A 17,869-nucleotide genomic window follows, 5' to 3' on the forward strand; every position below is an offset into this window, starting at 1 on the left:
ACCACCACAATCATCACCACCACCACCACCATCACCACCATCACCACCACCACCACCACCACCACCATCACCACCACCACCACCACCGAAAAATGGCTAAACATAGTATTCTTCTGTGGGGGAGAAAACACCCTGAAAACCATCATAAAACAGTAAAACAAAACCAAAACCACCCCCCCCACACACACACATACACAAAACCCTTAGAGAAACCAACTAGAGACAAACTGATGCAACAGAGGCAACGATTGGTAAAATCCGCCCACCACCAGGAAGATGGTTTGCTCCATTACAGGAAGATCCCCATGAGTTGAAGTCAACTAAACAGTAACTCCCACCAACTTCCTGAGTCTGTGTGGTAGAATCTGATATAACACTTTAAAAGGCTTTCTTTCATAGACTGTGTCATGACAGGAAAGATTTGTCATTGTATTGGATGACACAGAAAATGTAAAACAGAAAAATATATCGCCAGTGTTATTACCAATTTTACAACCATCATCCAAACACATAATCAAGATTCTGCAACTAGTTAGGCCAAAGCTCTGCTGGCCTAGTGGTGAGACACTGCACTGTAATCCCAGAGGCACACAGTTCAAATCCACCAACTCTTCCACAGGAGAAAGATGGTCTGTCTCCTCCGGTGCAATTTACTACCTCAGAAAACCCTTTAGAGGGTCTGATATAGGTCATTTCCTGGACCCTAAAGCACACAAGAACATTATACTGTTTAGGGAAATAATAATTTCCAACAGTGTTATAGCATCTCCACATGAAAAACTTGTCAAGTTATGAACAGAGATTTGTTTTCTCTATACCTCCAGAAACTCTATGAGTGTGGAGAAACGAAAGTTATTCATGTGTTCAGGTCTTTCGTTCACAGGCTATGAGTTGTCTAGACTTGATGGCACTTAACAACAACAACAACAAGGTGAGTAATTTTAATCTGAGGCCCTCAGGCCTGTTTTTAATTGGTTTTGGTCAGACATTCTTGGTTGCTGTGATGCTAAACACTGTGACACTGATGTGGCAAACGTGATAATGTTTACCATGGTGGACAGTGTTCGGTGGAGCTCCCCAATTAAAACAAGCTTGGAAGCAGGCATGGCATCCATTTCCAAAATGGCTTGCCTCTGGAAACTGCATGAACTTGGAGAAACAATGAAAGTTATACAAGTATTCAGGTCTTTCGTTCCTAGGGTCACTATGAGTCGTCTACGACATATATGTTGTTGTTCGCTGTTAAGTAGGAATCACCTCATAGCTGGCCCTCCAGTATGCTTTCAGAGAGAATAAAATTCAGGACAGGAGACGGCCTATCCTTCTCATGCATTCTGTAGATATAGGATTTGTTTTCTGCCTTAAACAAGAAGGGATCTTCTTCAATCACATGTTTTGTTATACAGACACACATTTGAATGTCACGGAATACAGTGGCTTCTATTTCTAAAAACCTCACACAAGCAATAATATGAACAATCTTATTGCCATAGGTGATATTTCTTCTTCAACAATAGCATGTGCTTAGGAGGCTCATTTCTTCCAGAAGATGTTGTGAGCCGTGAATACGAAGGAGACAGCTGAACAGGAGGGAGCACAGAGGGTAATATTCACGGGGAGATGAGACGATCTTCACAACATATTTTAACGTCATCTTTATCAACTCTAATGGGAGGTCGCAAACACCGGCTGGTGGGCCGCATTCCGACGTACAGAACAATGTTTTGAGTTCTCCCTTGACAAACCAGACACTGATTTTACTATCATGTTGCTTTGTTAGCAGTTGAGACTTCTTATTTAGCAATTTCCAGTTTCTCCCCAGAAGTGCTGGAAGCACCATTTTAACTGCTCTTCTGTGTTGAAAGCATTGGCGTCGGCTTTCACCTTGGCGAGGAAGGTGGAAATGGGCATCTATCAGACAATACGTGAGGGCTGCTTCTCACAACAGTAACTAAACAGAAAAAAGGGACAACACAGCTTCTTTTCATTCCTACTTGGAAAAGTGCTTTGTCTGGTAGAGATTAAGAAAGTGTTTGGTCTCTAGTGAATCTTATTTTAAATGTGTTAACGAACAGTTATACCCAAATAGGAATATTAATACCAGCCATTCCAGGAAGGCACTATGCCCCAAATGCCACTTTAGAGGCCCGTCAGCTGTTTGGTTAAACGTTGAGCCATGAGGTCAATTTACTTTGCAGGATTTAAGTATGGCTAATCCCTATGACGGACAGCGTTTGGTGGAGCTTCCCGATTAAAAACCTTGGAAGCAGGAGTGGCATCCACTTCCGAAATGACTTGCCTCTGGAAATTCTATGACCTTGGAGAAAGGATGAAAGTTATACAAGTGTTCAGGTCTTTTGTTCATAGGGTTGCTAGGAGTTGTCTATGACTTGATGGTACTTAACAACAACAACAATCATAAAATTATACTTTAAAAGGTCTTTTAGTATAATCTCTACATCCAGGGAAATACACAGCACATAAAATGACTGACATGTCTACCTGCCTTTGCTTAAAATTCTAGAATAAAGAGTATTTCATGTTAATTAATTCATCTTGGCATTTAACTAAAAAGTTCTTCCATTATTAAGGGCTGAGACCCTCTGGTTCTAATTGGAGGCTCCAGCCAGCCACAGAGAACATGTAATACTGCTAACGCCTCTTAGTTTTACCACATGGATATCACCCAGTAAGAGATTCTTGTCTGAGGATTTTGCTATACAGATTAAATAGATATACTTTTATTTTTTTTTTTAAGTTGGTCATTTCTTCCTGAACCGTAATTCAAATCAAGCCATTTTCCTTTTCTAGAATAGATAATTTCGGTATTTCCATTCTTCTCACTCTCTTTACTGGCTTTAGAAATAACCCGGTCCCAAACGAGCTGCTGCATTTCACCCTTTGAATGCAATTTATGCAGCACACTAGTATAAACACAGGCAAGTTTTAGCAGGAACTGAAGTGAATGGCGAAAACATTCCTAGAGATGAGACCATCAGACCTACACCTTAAGGACAAATGATGTCCAAGGGTTACTCCATTTCTGATGTCAGTGTCATCTTCTCATTTTATGTTAAAACTCACTGCGACCAGCACATGAGTTTGCATTTTAATAACAACTAGTATTATACTGAGCTCTGGAGGCCTCGTGGCAAGAAACTGCATTGCAATCCCAAAGGCCAATGCCAATCCCAATCCCAAATCCACCAGCTGCTCTGCGGGGTAAGGATGGACAAACACTGAAAATCTGCCAGATGGTCGGCTATGAGTCAGTTCTGACCCGACGGTATACCACCACCACCACCACCGCAGGCACCACCACCACCGCAGGCACCACCACTATGACGGTATTACACACTATTCTAGTCATCTGCCTGAAAATGACATATAGTTCAAACACCCTCAGGTTCCTAGCAAAGCTGAGTGTTCAGTATTTCCATTGTGTCATCACATACAGGAACTGGGATGGCATCCAGAGGAAGGTGGCCGGGCCGCAGAAAGAGAAAGTGGAGGACTGTTTCCAGGGGAGAAGGGCTGCAGACCAGAGACACCGCCAGTGACCGTGTCATGGCTCCTTACCTGGTGTCAGTGCACGTGATGCAGCTGATGTAGCGACTATTGGTTGTGATCAGATTCAAGGCCACTGATGTTTCATTGTCAGTAGTTGGGTGTACTCCGCACTTGAAGAAAAATTCCTGAGAAGAGGAGAAAGAGGGTCACATGGTGGGACTTTCAACCAGTCAATCGTCACACCAATACCAAACCTTTCAATAGTAAGCAACCCCTCAAGGCAAGAGAAGACACATCTGTCACTGGATATGAGTTTGGGGCTTTCATCATCAGATTTATGAGGGTAATTATCTAATCTATACGCTGAGCAAATCATTCAATAATCTGGACTTTATGAAGGGGAATGTGGCATCAGAATCAGAGGAAGACTTATCACCAATCTTTGTTATGCAGATGACTCTACTTTCTGCTTACTGCAGAAGATTAAAAACTATCATTTTCACTATAGATTACATGTCAATATTAAGAAAACAAAAATATTCACCACTGGGAAAATAGGCAGCATCATAATAGATAGAGAAAAGACTGAAGTTGTCAATAATTTAATTTTATTTTGATCCACAATCAACACCGTTTGTACTACCAGTCAAGAAATCAGAAGACGTGTCACACTGGTAAAGCCTGCTGTCGAAGACCTCTCTAAAACACTATGGAGCAATGGTATAAGTTTAAAGACTAAGGTGTGCCTGATTCAGTATTTTCAATAACTTCCTACACACATGAGAGATGGACAATGAAGGTTAGCAAAAGAAGAGTCAATGCCTTTGAGTTATGGTGGGGGGAAGAGTACTGGATTGTCCTTGAACTTCCAAAAGAACAGACAACAGACAGCTCTATGTTGGAGAAAATGAACCTAGAGTGCCCCTTGGAGACAAGAAGGACTAAACTTTGTTTCACATATTTGAGTATGTTGTTAGGAGGGGCTGTTTCTTGGAAAGGGGCACTGTGGTTGGAAAGGTGGATGGTCAGAGAAGGAGATGAAGACCATCAGGTGGATTGACACAGTGACTGCATCAACAGGCTCAAGCATGTCAGAGATGACAATGGCACAGGACAGGACAGGTTTTCAAGCTGTTGTTTATAAGTTAGCTATGAGTCGTATCCAAGTCAACCACACCTGACAACTGTGATGTCCAAACAAATGGTCAACCATTGTCAGCTGGGACAGGCCCCCCTGTGTGTGTGTTCCTTCATCCTTTCTCTTTTCTTTAAAGTAGGAACTTGGTGGCACACTTGGTGCTTTTAGCTTAGTGATGCCTTCTATGACGGCGTGTTGTAGGCAGCACCACGGCCGGGCTCAGCTTGTAAGTCAAAGGCCACTGACTGCATGTCAGACGCCTCGAGAGAAAGAAGCCATGGTGTAGCCCTTCAAGATTAAGTCCAGACACTCAGCTTGCTGCCATCGTGTCAAACCGGACTCACGTAGACCTTACATCTCATCAGACACACACTGTCTCATCTACATCTCACAAAGAAGCCACCAGTGGATTTGAACCACTAACCTTTAGTTACTAGCCCAGCATAATGCTTCAGGTGGAAATTACAGCCTAGAAAAACCTTTGTGTGTCAGAATGGAGCTGTGCCACACAGGGCTTCCAAGGACTAGTTTATCCAACCTACTCTCCAGCCCTTTCCTCTGAGGCACTTCAGTTAGGGGTCCAGCTCCTTAACTGTTTGCATCACCTGGGAGAAGCTTCCCAGGTGGTCTGATTGTCTCTTGGTTAGGCCCCTGTGGCCGACTCTCATGCCATGCAGGAGGTGCTCGAAATGGGAATTTCTCTCTGCATCCCTACCTCTCCCTTTTCAGGTCCTGTAATAACACCTTTATTCTAACTTTCATATAGACATAAGGTTCAAATCCACCTGTTCAAGTCAAGCTGTTCTGCTGGGGAAAGACGGGCAGTCTCCTCTTGTGCAGTTTATTGCTTCTGAAATCCCACTGGAAGATCAGCTAAGAGTCTGTTCTGACTCAGAGGTACACAACAAAAACAACAACTTTCACATTGGGCATACTTTCTAGATTGATAACATTCTTCTTCTCAAGCAACATTTCCTTTTCACATTTCATAATGTCTCCCCTTTACTTTTTCTACATTTATTCACACTGTCTCTCCCTTTGCTCTCTTCTGACTCTATGCCACTTAGCCCTACACAGCTCTGTGTTTCCTCAGTCCTCTCTACTCCTTCCAGGAAGCAAACATTGTGGATCTCCATTTCTGCAGAAATTCTGTACAAGCTCATTATTAGGTGCTGGACGCACCTCTGCCCGTTACATGTGTCCTTAGCTCGACCTCATTTGTAAATGTGCTGCCATTATTTGCTGACATTGAGACTGTCCTTGGCAGATGAGAACAACACAACATCCCGACCCAGTCGCCGACTGCAGGTCACACCACTGTGACCATGGGAGTTGCAGAAGCTGTCTGCAGGGGATTACCAGGCCTTTCTTCCTACTGCATCTCACTCTGGATGCCCTGCTGAGTCTCTCCAGCATCCCATCTGCACAGTCTGTGTGGACAGGGAGGTGTTGGCATGACTGGAAATGCACCACCTGGGAACTGAACTGAGGTTTCCAGCGTTTCCCAAACCTCTGCTGATAACAGAATGGAATCACCTCCTAGCTGGGCCTGCAGCAGTGTCGTGTACTGTAAATCAATGAGTGGAGAACATCTGTGCTTCTTCCAAAGAGTAAGCAGGAGATTAGAGCCAGCCAGAGAAGTGGTTTTGGGGTTAATAACCCCAATGTTAATAACCATAATGTCGCTATGGGCTGAGCCACCAGACTGTCCACAGCAGGTGGGAATTGTAGCACAGAGCCACCAGAGCCTCCTTAATCTATACACGCATGTCTGGAAAGGGGCCAGCATTGCCCTGCATACAGCACACCCTGCTTGCATCACCTTGTAAAGGTCAGGCCAGAGGTCAGTACTTCAGAATCTCCATCATAATTACTCAGTGTCACTATCTTCTGCAAGCAGCAGTATGAAATGTGTGTTGAACAGTCAGGGGTTGTTTTCTACTAAATCTTTGTTTACAAAACAAAATTGCAAGTGGAATTTCTCTTGCAGATCACAATGTCAACACCCTCTTACGAGACAAGAAGGCTCCTTGGGGGTGCAGTTATTAGGGTACTTGGTGCTCTAGAGAAAGGTGGTGGCTTAAACCCACTAACTTGGTGGGAAAAAGAGGAAGCAGTCTGCTCCCACAAAGAGCTATAACCTGGGAGACCCAGCGGAACGATTCCACCAGGTCCTCGGTCCTCCAGGGTCACGACCACTTGTCACTGACTTAAGAGTAATGCCCTGGGTTTTGAGAATTAGACCAAGAATGATTTGTGGAATGTCTTGTTCATGTTTGTATCCCAGCAGTGCCTGGTCAGGGTAGGCAGTAAGTACATTTTCTTAAATGGAAAATCAATCACCTACTTTAATAAATGCCACAGACATCCCTTTGTATTTTTGGCATCACCGATATTGATTTGTTCTTTGGCTAATATAACCTAACCCATCTCATTCTCCTCTGACAATGAGATACAGTGAGGCAAGTGGAAGGTCACAGTCTCTGATGTACATCAGAATCAATCAGCTGCAGGGATTTGCAAAGTAGAGCTTCCCGCTCCTTCTCCCTGCTCCACCCACCTCCTGAAGTTACAATGCAGTAGTTCTGGGATAGACACAGGATGCGTACTTCTAACAAGCTGCTGCGCCTTGCTGGGACGCTAGTACTGCCAACCTGGGGCCCACGGTGTGAGGACCTTGACGTTCCAGTGACTCAGCAGTGATGTCAGTAAACACTACACATTCTCCAGCAGACGTCATCTGGAGCTGATCTTTCTTATTGTATGTTGCAGACAGAGGGTCCCAAATAATGGAATAATTTGGTAATTATGAATAATGAGACAAACAGCCAGGAATGAGATAGAGCAGAGAGCATAAAACAGGGGGCCAGCAGTTCTCCACTGAAGACCCAAAGCCAAGCTTCTCTGTATCTTTATTGAAAATTATCAGGAAGTAAATCACAAAGAGAATTCAATGCAAATGAAGCCAAGCTCTTTCTATTGAAAACCTTCTGCTTGACTCAGGAGGGAGGGGTCAACAAATGCAAGAATTTGGTAAACCCTTAAGGATTACCTTGATGCCTCAGGGTGAACTCTAGCTCAGGAAGTAACACTCCCTCTGTAGGGGGCCCCTTGCTGTCTCCTGTCTGCAGGGAACAAACAGCTCATTTTCTCAATCTGCCACAAGAGAAATCCTAATTTATAAATCTGTAATTCCTTCAATTCCTGAACAAGGGTTTTCATATAATATTTGGTATAAAGTTTGGCTTCCCATAATTGTACCTGAAAATTGTGCTGCATCTCTAGTGAGACACCTTAGTCGACAAAATCTGGAGTTTGTTCTTTTCAAATCTCCAGCAAGAAATATGGGCATTCTCCTTCCACTGGATTTCACAGCCTCAGAAACCCAATGGTTGCTATTATACTAGAACTGCGGTGTTGGAAAGAGTACTGACCACTCCATGGATTGACAAAAGAAATAAGAAATCTGTTTTGGAGGTAGTGCAAACGTGATGCTCCCTAGAGAAGGATGATGGTATTTCCATCTCACGTATTCTGGGCAGGTTGTCAGGAGGAGTAAGTCCTTAGAAACAGACATCATGCTGGCAAGGGTACAGAGTCAGAAAAAGAGAGGACAATCTTAAACCAGATGGTTTAGTGCAGTGACAGTGGACATGAACATGGCAGGATCATGAGGATGGCACAGGACAGGGCAAGGTTCTGATCTGTTGTTTATAAACTTTCTGTAAGTGGTAGTCAAATTAGTCTTTTCAATCACCTGCTATGGATCAGAGCTGGCCAATGAATACGGATGACAGAAGAGTAGGCCTCTGACCTGTAATGCTGGAGAAGATCACTGAGTTATCTACAGACTTCCAAAAGAACGACCAGATACGTCTTGGAAAAACAAAGCCAGAGTGCTCCTTGGAAGCAAAGATGGTGAAGCTTTGTGACGTTGGATGTAGGTAAGGCTCTTCCTTGAAAATGGACATCATGCATGGAAAGGTGGAGGGAGGGCATAACGGAAGAGAGGATCAATGAAAGAGAGGCAGACCCTCAACCAGATGGACAGACACAGTGACTGCAGCAATGGGCTCGGGTGTGCCAGAGATGACGAGGGTTGATAGGATAGGACAGGGCTCCAGTATATTTCTGACACGGTCACATTAAGTCTTATTTGACGCAACAACACAACAGATGCCTCTAACAACAGCAGACGCCAATGAGTTCAAGTTGAACCCCTTCCTAATCACAGGCCATCAATCCCAGATGCATAACCAGGGCTCCGAATAGGTTCAATCACCAGCTGAGAATTTGCATTTCACCTCAAATAGACTGAATCAGAATCTATAGTTTAGAATCACTTTATGCATGACTAAAAATCACTCCGAGATCTTATGCAAGTGTAGATTCAGACTCAGGCTTTGTTGTTAGTGCTGCTGAGTCATCTATTACTCAGAGTGACTTTAGGAATGAAAGCTCTGAACCCTGCCCTATCCTGAGCCAGTTTCAGAGCCTACACATCTGCCCCTATTACCACACTTATTGTGTGTCCATCACCTCCACACCCTTCCTCTCCAGCACTGACCCTCCACCTTTCCAAGCATGATGTCCTTCTGCAAGGACTGGTTTCTTCTGGCAACATGCTCAAAATAGGTGAGTTGGAGTTTAAAAATCCTGGCCTACAAGGTGTAATCTGTTTTCACCCTCTCCGGGACAGACCTGTTTGTTCTCTAGTCAGTCAGTAAGGGGTTGAATTGTGATGAACCAATGGGAAACTCTGGTTATAACATTTGGTTTGTAGCAGAAGACTAGAGCTGAAGGCATCCAGCACTGTGCTTGTGCTACCTGATAGCTGGCGATTGAGCCAACCCACCTACCAGCAGGCCTCCGTGGTGCAGGGGAGGACGTCCATGGAGTGTGAGGACAGCAGGGAAGTACAGTGGGGTAAGAGTGTGGAGGGTAGCATGCGTCCAGGGAACCTTGTCCATGGCTCTTACAATGGTGGCCATGCCGGTCTGCTCTTTGTGACTTTATTAAACATAGACACCATTCTTTTGGCTTAGTCACCTGAACCACTACAAATCCTTCAAAATATCAGTTCAAGGAGACTGAGGATAAGATTTAAGACAATTCTGAAGAACGAAAACACAGAGTTTGGAGGACAGCACTGACTCAAACACGTTGAGCTTGCTGCGACTCCTTTTTTCAGACATTAAAAAAAATGTCCACATTCATAACATAACGTAATTCCTCAAAAAGAGCTGAGCTGGCTGGACTGTTGAGAAGGCATTTCATATACAGATAAAGAGATAGATGGTATTTATATTTTTTTCTTAGCTTGCAGAAAATACTGGTAGACATTCAGCTAACAAATCACAAACCACTTTAACGCCAGATAAAGTTCAGCCAGATAAAAGCAAAATCTCTTTTATGGTTGTGTGGGGGAAGAGGGAGTGAAGGCTACAAATAATGCTGTCAGATGTCACGAGTGTGAGAATATTCCAGTAATTCACACGGTGTGACGGGACTGGAGGCAAAGGGTTTATTTAAGTGCTCCACAATTAAGCTAGAGCGGAAGCTTCAGTCCCATGTACTCGCAGGTATCTCAGACGATGGGCCAAACAGGCTGCACTGGAAAAACCACAGCCTCGAAGACCCTTCCCGTCTGCCTGGATGGGGAGGGGGCTCCTCTGGAAGATCCGGATGGGGAAGGGGTTTCTATGAGTCCCACTGGGGTCAACAACGGCTAGCAGTGATGTAGGAAATATGTAGGCCCCTTCCCTGAATTTAAGGCCTTCCTCCAACAATTGCTATTAAAGGAAGCTTTTGTTTATTTTTTTAATGCAACATATATTTTTTATAGCATATTTTTCCTTTTTAATTTTTTCACCATTCATTCATTGTTGCACATTTTCCTCCCTGCCAATGTCCCTCCCCCCAGTTTTCTTTTCTCTTTGAAAAGGAAAAAAAAATCTTTCAATGTTATACAATACCCCCCTCCCCAGTCCACTTTACTATGCATTTATTTTTCTGGAATCTTGTCATGACAATAATACCTAATCATATATTCCTTTTAAACAGTTCTCTTCCACATCTGTTTGTATGCAGTATACATTATTTATCCCCTCTTTTCTTAGGCTCCCCCCACCCCCGTGTCAGTCCCATTTTATAACAGGGACGTTATGCAGTATTTGTCCCTTTGTCACTCAGATATTTCACTCAGCATAATGTCCTCCAGGATTACCCATTTTGTATAATAGTTCATGAGTCCCTTGCTTCTCAGTGCAGCCTAGTATTCTGTTGTGTGAATATACCACAGCTTCTCTGTCCATTTATTTGTTGATGGGTACTTGGGTTGTTTCCAACTCTTTGTGAACAAAGCATGGGCGTGCATTGTTTATTTTTATATTACAAGAGTAACTGTCAAGGCTTGGCCCCAGGTAGGGGTTAGGGCTGAGTAAGGAGGCCAACAGGTCTGAACGCAGGGAGAAGTATGGGCTCCTGAGTGTGCAGGTGATGCCCATTTGAACCTGGCCATGAACAACAACACTGCATGGTTTAAAATCAGGAAGGGTGTCTGCCAGGGATGTGTCCTATCTCCATTCCTTTTCAATCTATATGCAGAATAGATCATTTGGGAGGCTGGGCTCTATAAAGAGGAGTGTTGCATCAGAATTGGAGGAAGACTCATCAACAATCTGCGTTCCGCAGATGACACAATCCTGCTTGCTAAAACTGAGGAGGACGTAAAGCGCTTGATGCAGAAGGTCAAAGACTGCAGCCTTCAATATGGATTGAAGCTCAACATCAAGAAGACAAAGGTTCTCACCACTGGGCTGATTAGCAGCATCATGATGGATTGAGATTTTTAAAAGGTTTCGTTTGCTTGGCTCAACAATTAGCTACTGGGAAATAAAAAGATGAATTGGGAAAGTCTGATGCCAGGGACATTTCCAGAGTACTGAAGAGCAACAATGTCAGTATGGAGACTAAGGTGTCAGGCCCTAGTCTTCTCAATTATGAGCTATGCATCAGAAAGCTGGATAATGACAAAGGATGACAGATAATTGATGCCTGTGAGCTGTGGTGTTGGAGAATACTATTGAATATAACATGGACTTATAAGAAAACAAACAGATTCTTTCTAGAGAGGGTGAGACCAAGCTGCTCATTGGAGGCCAGGATTCTGAAGCTCTGTCTGACATACTTTGGGCATGTTGCATGGAGGGACCAGTCCTTGGAGAGGGACATTATACTTGGGAAGGTGACAGCACAGGACGGAAATACCCTTGATGAGATGGATTGACTCAGTGACTGGAGTGATGGGGGTAGGTGTGTTGGAGACAGTAAGGTTGGCTCAGGATAAAGCCAGGTTCAGAGCTGTTGTACATAGGGTCACTATGAATCACAAGTAACTCAACAGCACATAACAACAACAACAAATGGATGGCTGAGGATGGGTTTACCATAACACAATCAGATGAAGAAAAAACAACAAAACAATCCACACTATGAACTAAGGTAAGTTGCTACAAACTAGTGGTTTGCTCTGGACTAGACTTTGCTTGTGACTCAGGTGCTTCAAGTTAAAAGTGATGGGCTTGTTTCCTCAAAGCACTGGTTTGACAGGGACGGGCAAATCGGAGAAAGGCTGTCTGAACGGGGATACTAGGGCATGAGGCTTGAAGGAGCCAGAGTACACCCTTTCACAAAAGCAGTTAGAGGAAGCTGACTGTAAAGGGGGATTAAACCCGCCCCCCCCAATATGAATGAACAAAATATAATCAAAATGAAAGAGTGCATAAAACACAATGCTCATGCATGAATCACAGTGTGTATGAGTTACAACTATTAAATATATTATCAATAAAACGATTTAAAAGATTCTTACTAAAAAATGGAGCCGGGAAAGAGTAACTGTATGAACCGTAGAAGGTCTAAATTTCCACCAAAACTGCAGTCTGACAAGACAGCTCATCTTAGAGTCAGGCAGAAAACAGATCCCCCTGGACCAGAGACAAAGGCTGGCACTCAGGGCAGCAGACAGAATGCTGGCCATCGCCACTGTGTCTCACGCCTGCTGGACCCAGCGGCCGTAGCATGCAGGGGAGGGTCAGGGGCAGGATGCTGCTGCTCCTGCAGTGGGGGCAGGGGAGGGCAGGCCCGGCTCAGCAGAGCACCTGAGCTTAGTGTAGCTGAAAGCACACTTCTCCCTTCCTAAAGGGCAGCCGCCTTTGTGACTCCGGTAGATGCACTCTGCCTTTCGCCCAGTGGGAGGCATTACCTCTGCACTCCAGTGCTATTCCATATCTGACTTCCTTGTAAAGATAATCCACTGTGAAGGGAGTGGTCACCTCATCCCCTGTGTCTAGCACACAGACCCTGAGAGAGCTGTGTCCAGTAAAAACCAAGGCTCTCTCAGGGCTAATTATCACAGAGGTTGGATCTCTTTAAATCACAGAGCCCAGGAAGAAGACTGGCCATGTCAGGGACTGCCAAGGGAATACACGCATCTGTCTCAGAGGAATACGGCCAACGTGATCCTCAGAAGTGGGGATGGTGAGATTTCCTCTCCCACACTCTGGGCGCCTTCTCAGGAAGGAGTCTGTCCCTAGAGGATGTTGTTAAAGGGTCAGTACAGAAGGAGAGGACTCTTGATGAGATGGACTGACACGGTGAGGTGAGCGGCGCAATGCTCTGGAGGTGGTGTGGGACCAGCTGCTTTTGGCCTTTTGTACCTACAAACGCCCCAAGTCAGAGGTGACCAGATGGCTCATGGGAACAAGAGCAGCACATTTCATGTTAGTCCACAAAGCTTCTCGGTTAATACACCGACTAGATGGCACTTCATAAAATACATGTAACAATCGGGACACACAACTGTCATTAAAAGGGTTTCAACGAGTGTGTAGTTGTCCGAATGACCACTTGTGTGCATCTGGGTCCAGCCAGGAAAACATGGCCCAACGGAAGCATTTCCCCTGAGAGAGTGAGTTAAGTGGTAGGTCCTGGCTACAGAGGTGCTGATGAGAAGAGGAGGCACAGAGGGGATGCTCAGAGATTAGCAACAGGAAGGAGCGGCCACCACCGGAAAGGAGGACCATGGTGGGGATTCTGGAGGGGACTCCCGAGCGGTGTGCTGGGAAGGGTGGGCCATGGCGTCCAGCTGGCACTGTGTGGGGCACAGTCACTGTAGGAGATGGCCCTGGAGAAAGACGGAGAGAAAGCCTGTCTTCTCCCTTGTTTCCGTGAAGTCACATCTTCAGTCTGTCCAACCAAGCAAAGAGGAAAAGATCAAGGGTGGACCAGAAAGGAACCGCAAAAGCACTGGATTCCTCGTGACCCAGGAGGGCAGATTCGAACTGCCCGTAGGGTTTCCAAGGGGGAAATCACACAGCCTTGTGTCTCTCCCATGCAGTGGCTGGTGGGTTCGAACCACCCATCTTTAGCAGGTAGATACTTGAACCCTGGAGCCAACAGGCCTTCTGTGAAAAAGCAAATCCAACCTACAGAATTAACATTCTTAAATTTTTAATATTGGTATTTAACAAATTCTGATTAACCTCAATATAATAAGGGGGGAAAAACATAAGAAGAATAAAATGCACTCAGATATTTCTCCACACGAGATGGACTGAAAAAGTAACTGAGGGAGTGGGGGTAGGTGTGTTGGAGTCAGTGAGACTGGCTCAGGACAGGGCAAGCTTCATAGTGACACAGAATCATTATGAGTCCCAAGCAACCTGGTGGCACATAACAACAACATACATGCATGCACTTGAGTTCAAAATCAATTACATTTCTAAAAAGACAAGTAGATAAGTATATTTCTCACAATAAAACAATCATGTTGTTGATTGCCTTCAAGTCGAGCATGACTCATAGCGACCCTATGAACCAAAGGCCTGAAGCCCCTCTTTTTTGAACACCATTCATCAAGGACACAGTCCTATTGCCATTACTTAGGAAACAAACCAGTAATAAGTACCTCACATCTCTATCAAACAGGTGCTCACTGCTACCAAATTGAGACGGACAGCCTGTCACTTCCAATCAGCCTCTGTGTCTCTCACAGAGTAAAAAGTCCCGTCAGCAGACAAGGGCTCCTCGTGGACCCTCCCTCTGATTCTAGCCGGGCTGTCAGATTTCCACACCTAGTCAATACAAACCCTCTTCTGAAAAACCACTCTTAGTTTCAAGCCTTATTTTTAAAGCTACATTATCAATATTAATATTCCATTTTCAATTTGCTCTGGGTGAGGAGCTGCCAATACGATTACAAGGAAGTCAATACTCTCTTCTGAAGACACGAGCCAGGAGAGTCAGTGACACAGCCACACCGTAGCTTTTCTGATTGGTGACTTCATGACTGGGTTTCAGTCACCAGATTGCAAGGCCAGGCTTGTACTGTGTGACATAATCCAAGTAGGTAATTACTTGGGGAAGTTCTTGGGTGATGCAGATGGGGAACAGGTTCCTTGTCAAGGCAAAAGGGAGGCCAGGGATGCCTCAGAAGAGTTTCCCCAAAATATCCCAGAAGAGAGAAGAGATCACAGCCGAAGGCCGTTGCACTCTGAAACAGAAGGGGTCACTATCATTTGGAATTGGTGAGCTGATCAGATCAGTTTGACTCATTTGTGTGTGACTTGTCAGATTATAAAATCTTTGGAGACCGTGTGATTTCGCCCAATCTAAAGTCTCATCTTTGCTTGTTACCCCTTCCTGGAGGTCACCTGCAGCACTACTCAATGTCTTCATTAGATTTTTCTTCCTTATGCGGGTTGATTGAACCAGTACAACTACAGTCTCTTCTCCGTTTATCATGATGCTGCTTACTGGTCCAGCTGTGAGAATCTTTATTTTAACAACTCCATATTACAAGTTGCTTATTATTCTTCCTCCAATCCTTATGCCACGTTCATAAGATACTTGTTTCTTAATTTGCTCAGCATATAGACTGACGTGGTAGAAGAATATAACCTTAAGAACATAATAATAATCTTTGATGATTTTAAACTACATAAAATCTCTCTGTTCTGTTTGAATGCTGTCTTTTGCTCTACATGCAAATTCACACAAATACAATTAAGTGTTCTACCCTTGACATTATACCCTAACTCATCTGAACTTCAATCACTAGCAATCAATGCATGAACCCTATTTGTGAAAGGGTCTCTAAATTCACATGGAACATACTCAAGGTCATATTTTGGCACTCATGAAATTGTTTTAATTTCCTTCAGTTTCAAATAAATTCATATTTAGGCTTTCAGTTTCAGTGATGGCTTAGCCTGACCCGAATTGGCATGACAATTTCTAGTCTATATTTATCCTACTCCGTGAATACTTTGTGAATGCTTTCAAGTGAAGAATTACAAACATCTGTGCAAATTATATGGTTCTGAAGCTGTAGGAAATATTAGAGAATACAAATGTATGACTTATATAATCTCTCTAAAATCTGAAACTTCCTTCACTCCAAATATTCCTGCCTCCATGGTTTTAGGAAGGGGCTGTGATTCGAAAATAGGAGACTGTCTGCAACTAACTGATCCAGCAGGACATCCTTACATGACAACACCCTGTCCTTTCTGAGGAAGACCACATGGCTGTCTTTAATTCAGCTCAAATTGTTTTCATCTACTTGAAATATCTGTATATTTTAAAATTCCATGTCTCCCTTGGTAGTCCCTTTTGATACAAGTTATAAACAATGACTAAAATGATACAATCTGTATTTTAGAAGTTTAACTTTAGAAAAAAAGATTGACCGAGCCAAGAACCCTGGCCTTCCCTCTTTGCATGTACATTTTTAGTTCTTGAAACTGACTTCACCACAATATTATTCCAAGTTTATATTACTCAATCTCAATTCTTGGTCTCACACTGTGACATGTGCTGAACTGTTAATAGAAGAAAAGGTAAACAGTTCAAATTCACTAACTACTCCTTAGAAGAGAGATGAGGTGGTCTTGTTTCATAAATATGCACAGCCTTGAAAATTTGACTGCAGGTTCCTATTAGGAAGAACTTCACCGCAGTGGATTTTGGTGGTTTAGTGCTGTGCAGAGTAGTTTCAGTATTGTAGCTCGAGGCATGAATTTGTTCTTCAGTTCCTTTCGCTTGAGCAATGCCAAGTGAAAACTTCCCTTTTGATTTTCTGATTCCAGCTCATTGCATATTTTGTTGTGTAATACTTTACTTTGTCTTCATGAGCTGCTCTTGGTATTTTCTGTTCAATATATTCCCTTTGTTTTAGCTTCTTGGTGTTCTAGTGCAATATTCAGCCTTTTCTGACATCTATCTCGGTCTTTTTCTTTCTCCTCTTTGTAATGATTTTTTGCTTTCTTCAAGGATGGTATTCTTCACATCGTCCCATGGCTCACCTCATCTTTGTTCATTAGTTCAAACATTTTCTTGAGATGACTTAAATTCAGGCGGGACAGACCCAAGTCCACATTTTGGTTCTTGTGAATTTGTTTTAATATTCTTTAGCTTCAACTTCAACTTGTGCATGAGTAGTTGATGGTCTGTTTCACAGTCAGTACCTGGCCTAATTTTTATAGTTAATATAAAAAACTCAAGAAAGGAGTGTGTAAAGGATGTATCTTTTCTCTAGAGGCTGAATTTCTGGAGAAGACTGTGGCTTCAGAATTAGAGGAAGACTCATCAACAACCAGCATTAAACAGATGACACAACCTTGCTTGCTGAAACTGAAGAGGATTTGAATTACTTGCTGCAGAAGAGTAATGACTGCAAGAAAACAAACTTTTTTCACCACTAGGCCAACATGCAGTAGCATCATGAGAGATGGAGAAAAGATGAAGGTTATTAATGATTTCATCTTGCTCAGATTCACCATCCACACCCTTGGCACCAATAGTCAGAAAATCATGTGTTGCATTGGGAAAATCTGCTGTCAAGAACCTCTCCAGAATGCTAAAGAGCAATGATGTCATTCTAAAGACTAAGGCACACCTGTTCTGAACCATGGTCTTCTCATTTGCTTGCTATGCATCTGAGAGCTGGGCATTGACTAAGGATGATGGAAGAAGATTTGTTGCCTCATGTTGTGGTGCTGGAGAAGAGTACTGAACATACTACAGGCTACCACATCAATAATCAAGTCTGTCCTAGAAAGGGTGAAGCCGGGCTGCCCTCTGGAGACACAGATTTTGGAACCCCCTCCATATTTTGGGCTGGTTATCAGGAGAGGCTGGTCTTCAGAGAAGGAGATC

General features: G+C 43.6%; 1 protein-coding gene across 1 annotated transcript in view; it reads right to left on the reverse strand.

Moving 5' to 3' along the window:
* PARK2 (parkin RBR E3 ubiquitin protein ligase) overlaps positions 1-17,869 on the reverse strand; it is a 1,426,764-nt gene that overhangs the window by 750,849 nt on the left and 658,046 nt on the right. Inside the window, exon 6 of the mRNA XM_006882824.1 lies at positions 3,580-3,695. Within this exon, the coding sequence (XP_006882886.1) occupies positions 3,580-3,695 (116 nt within the window). The remainder of the gene's footprint in view (positions 1-3,579; positions 3,696-17,869) is intronic.

The sequence above is a fragment of the Elephantulus edwardii genome, unplaced genomic scaffold (genome assembly GCF_000299155.1).
Source record: "Elephantulus edwardii isolate Elephantulus edwardi_28Jun2011 unplaced genomic scaffold, EleEdw1.0 scaffold00024, whole genome shotgun sequence".
Classification (NCBI taxonomy): Eukaryota; Metazoa; Chordata; class Mammalia; order Macroscelidea; family Macroscelididae; genus Elephantulus; species Elephantulus edwardii.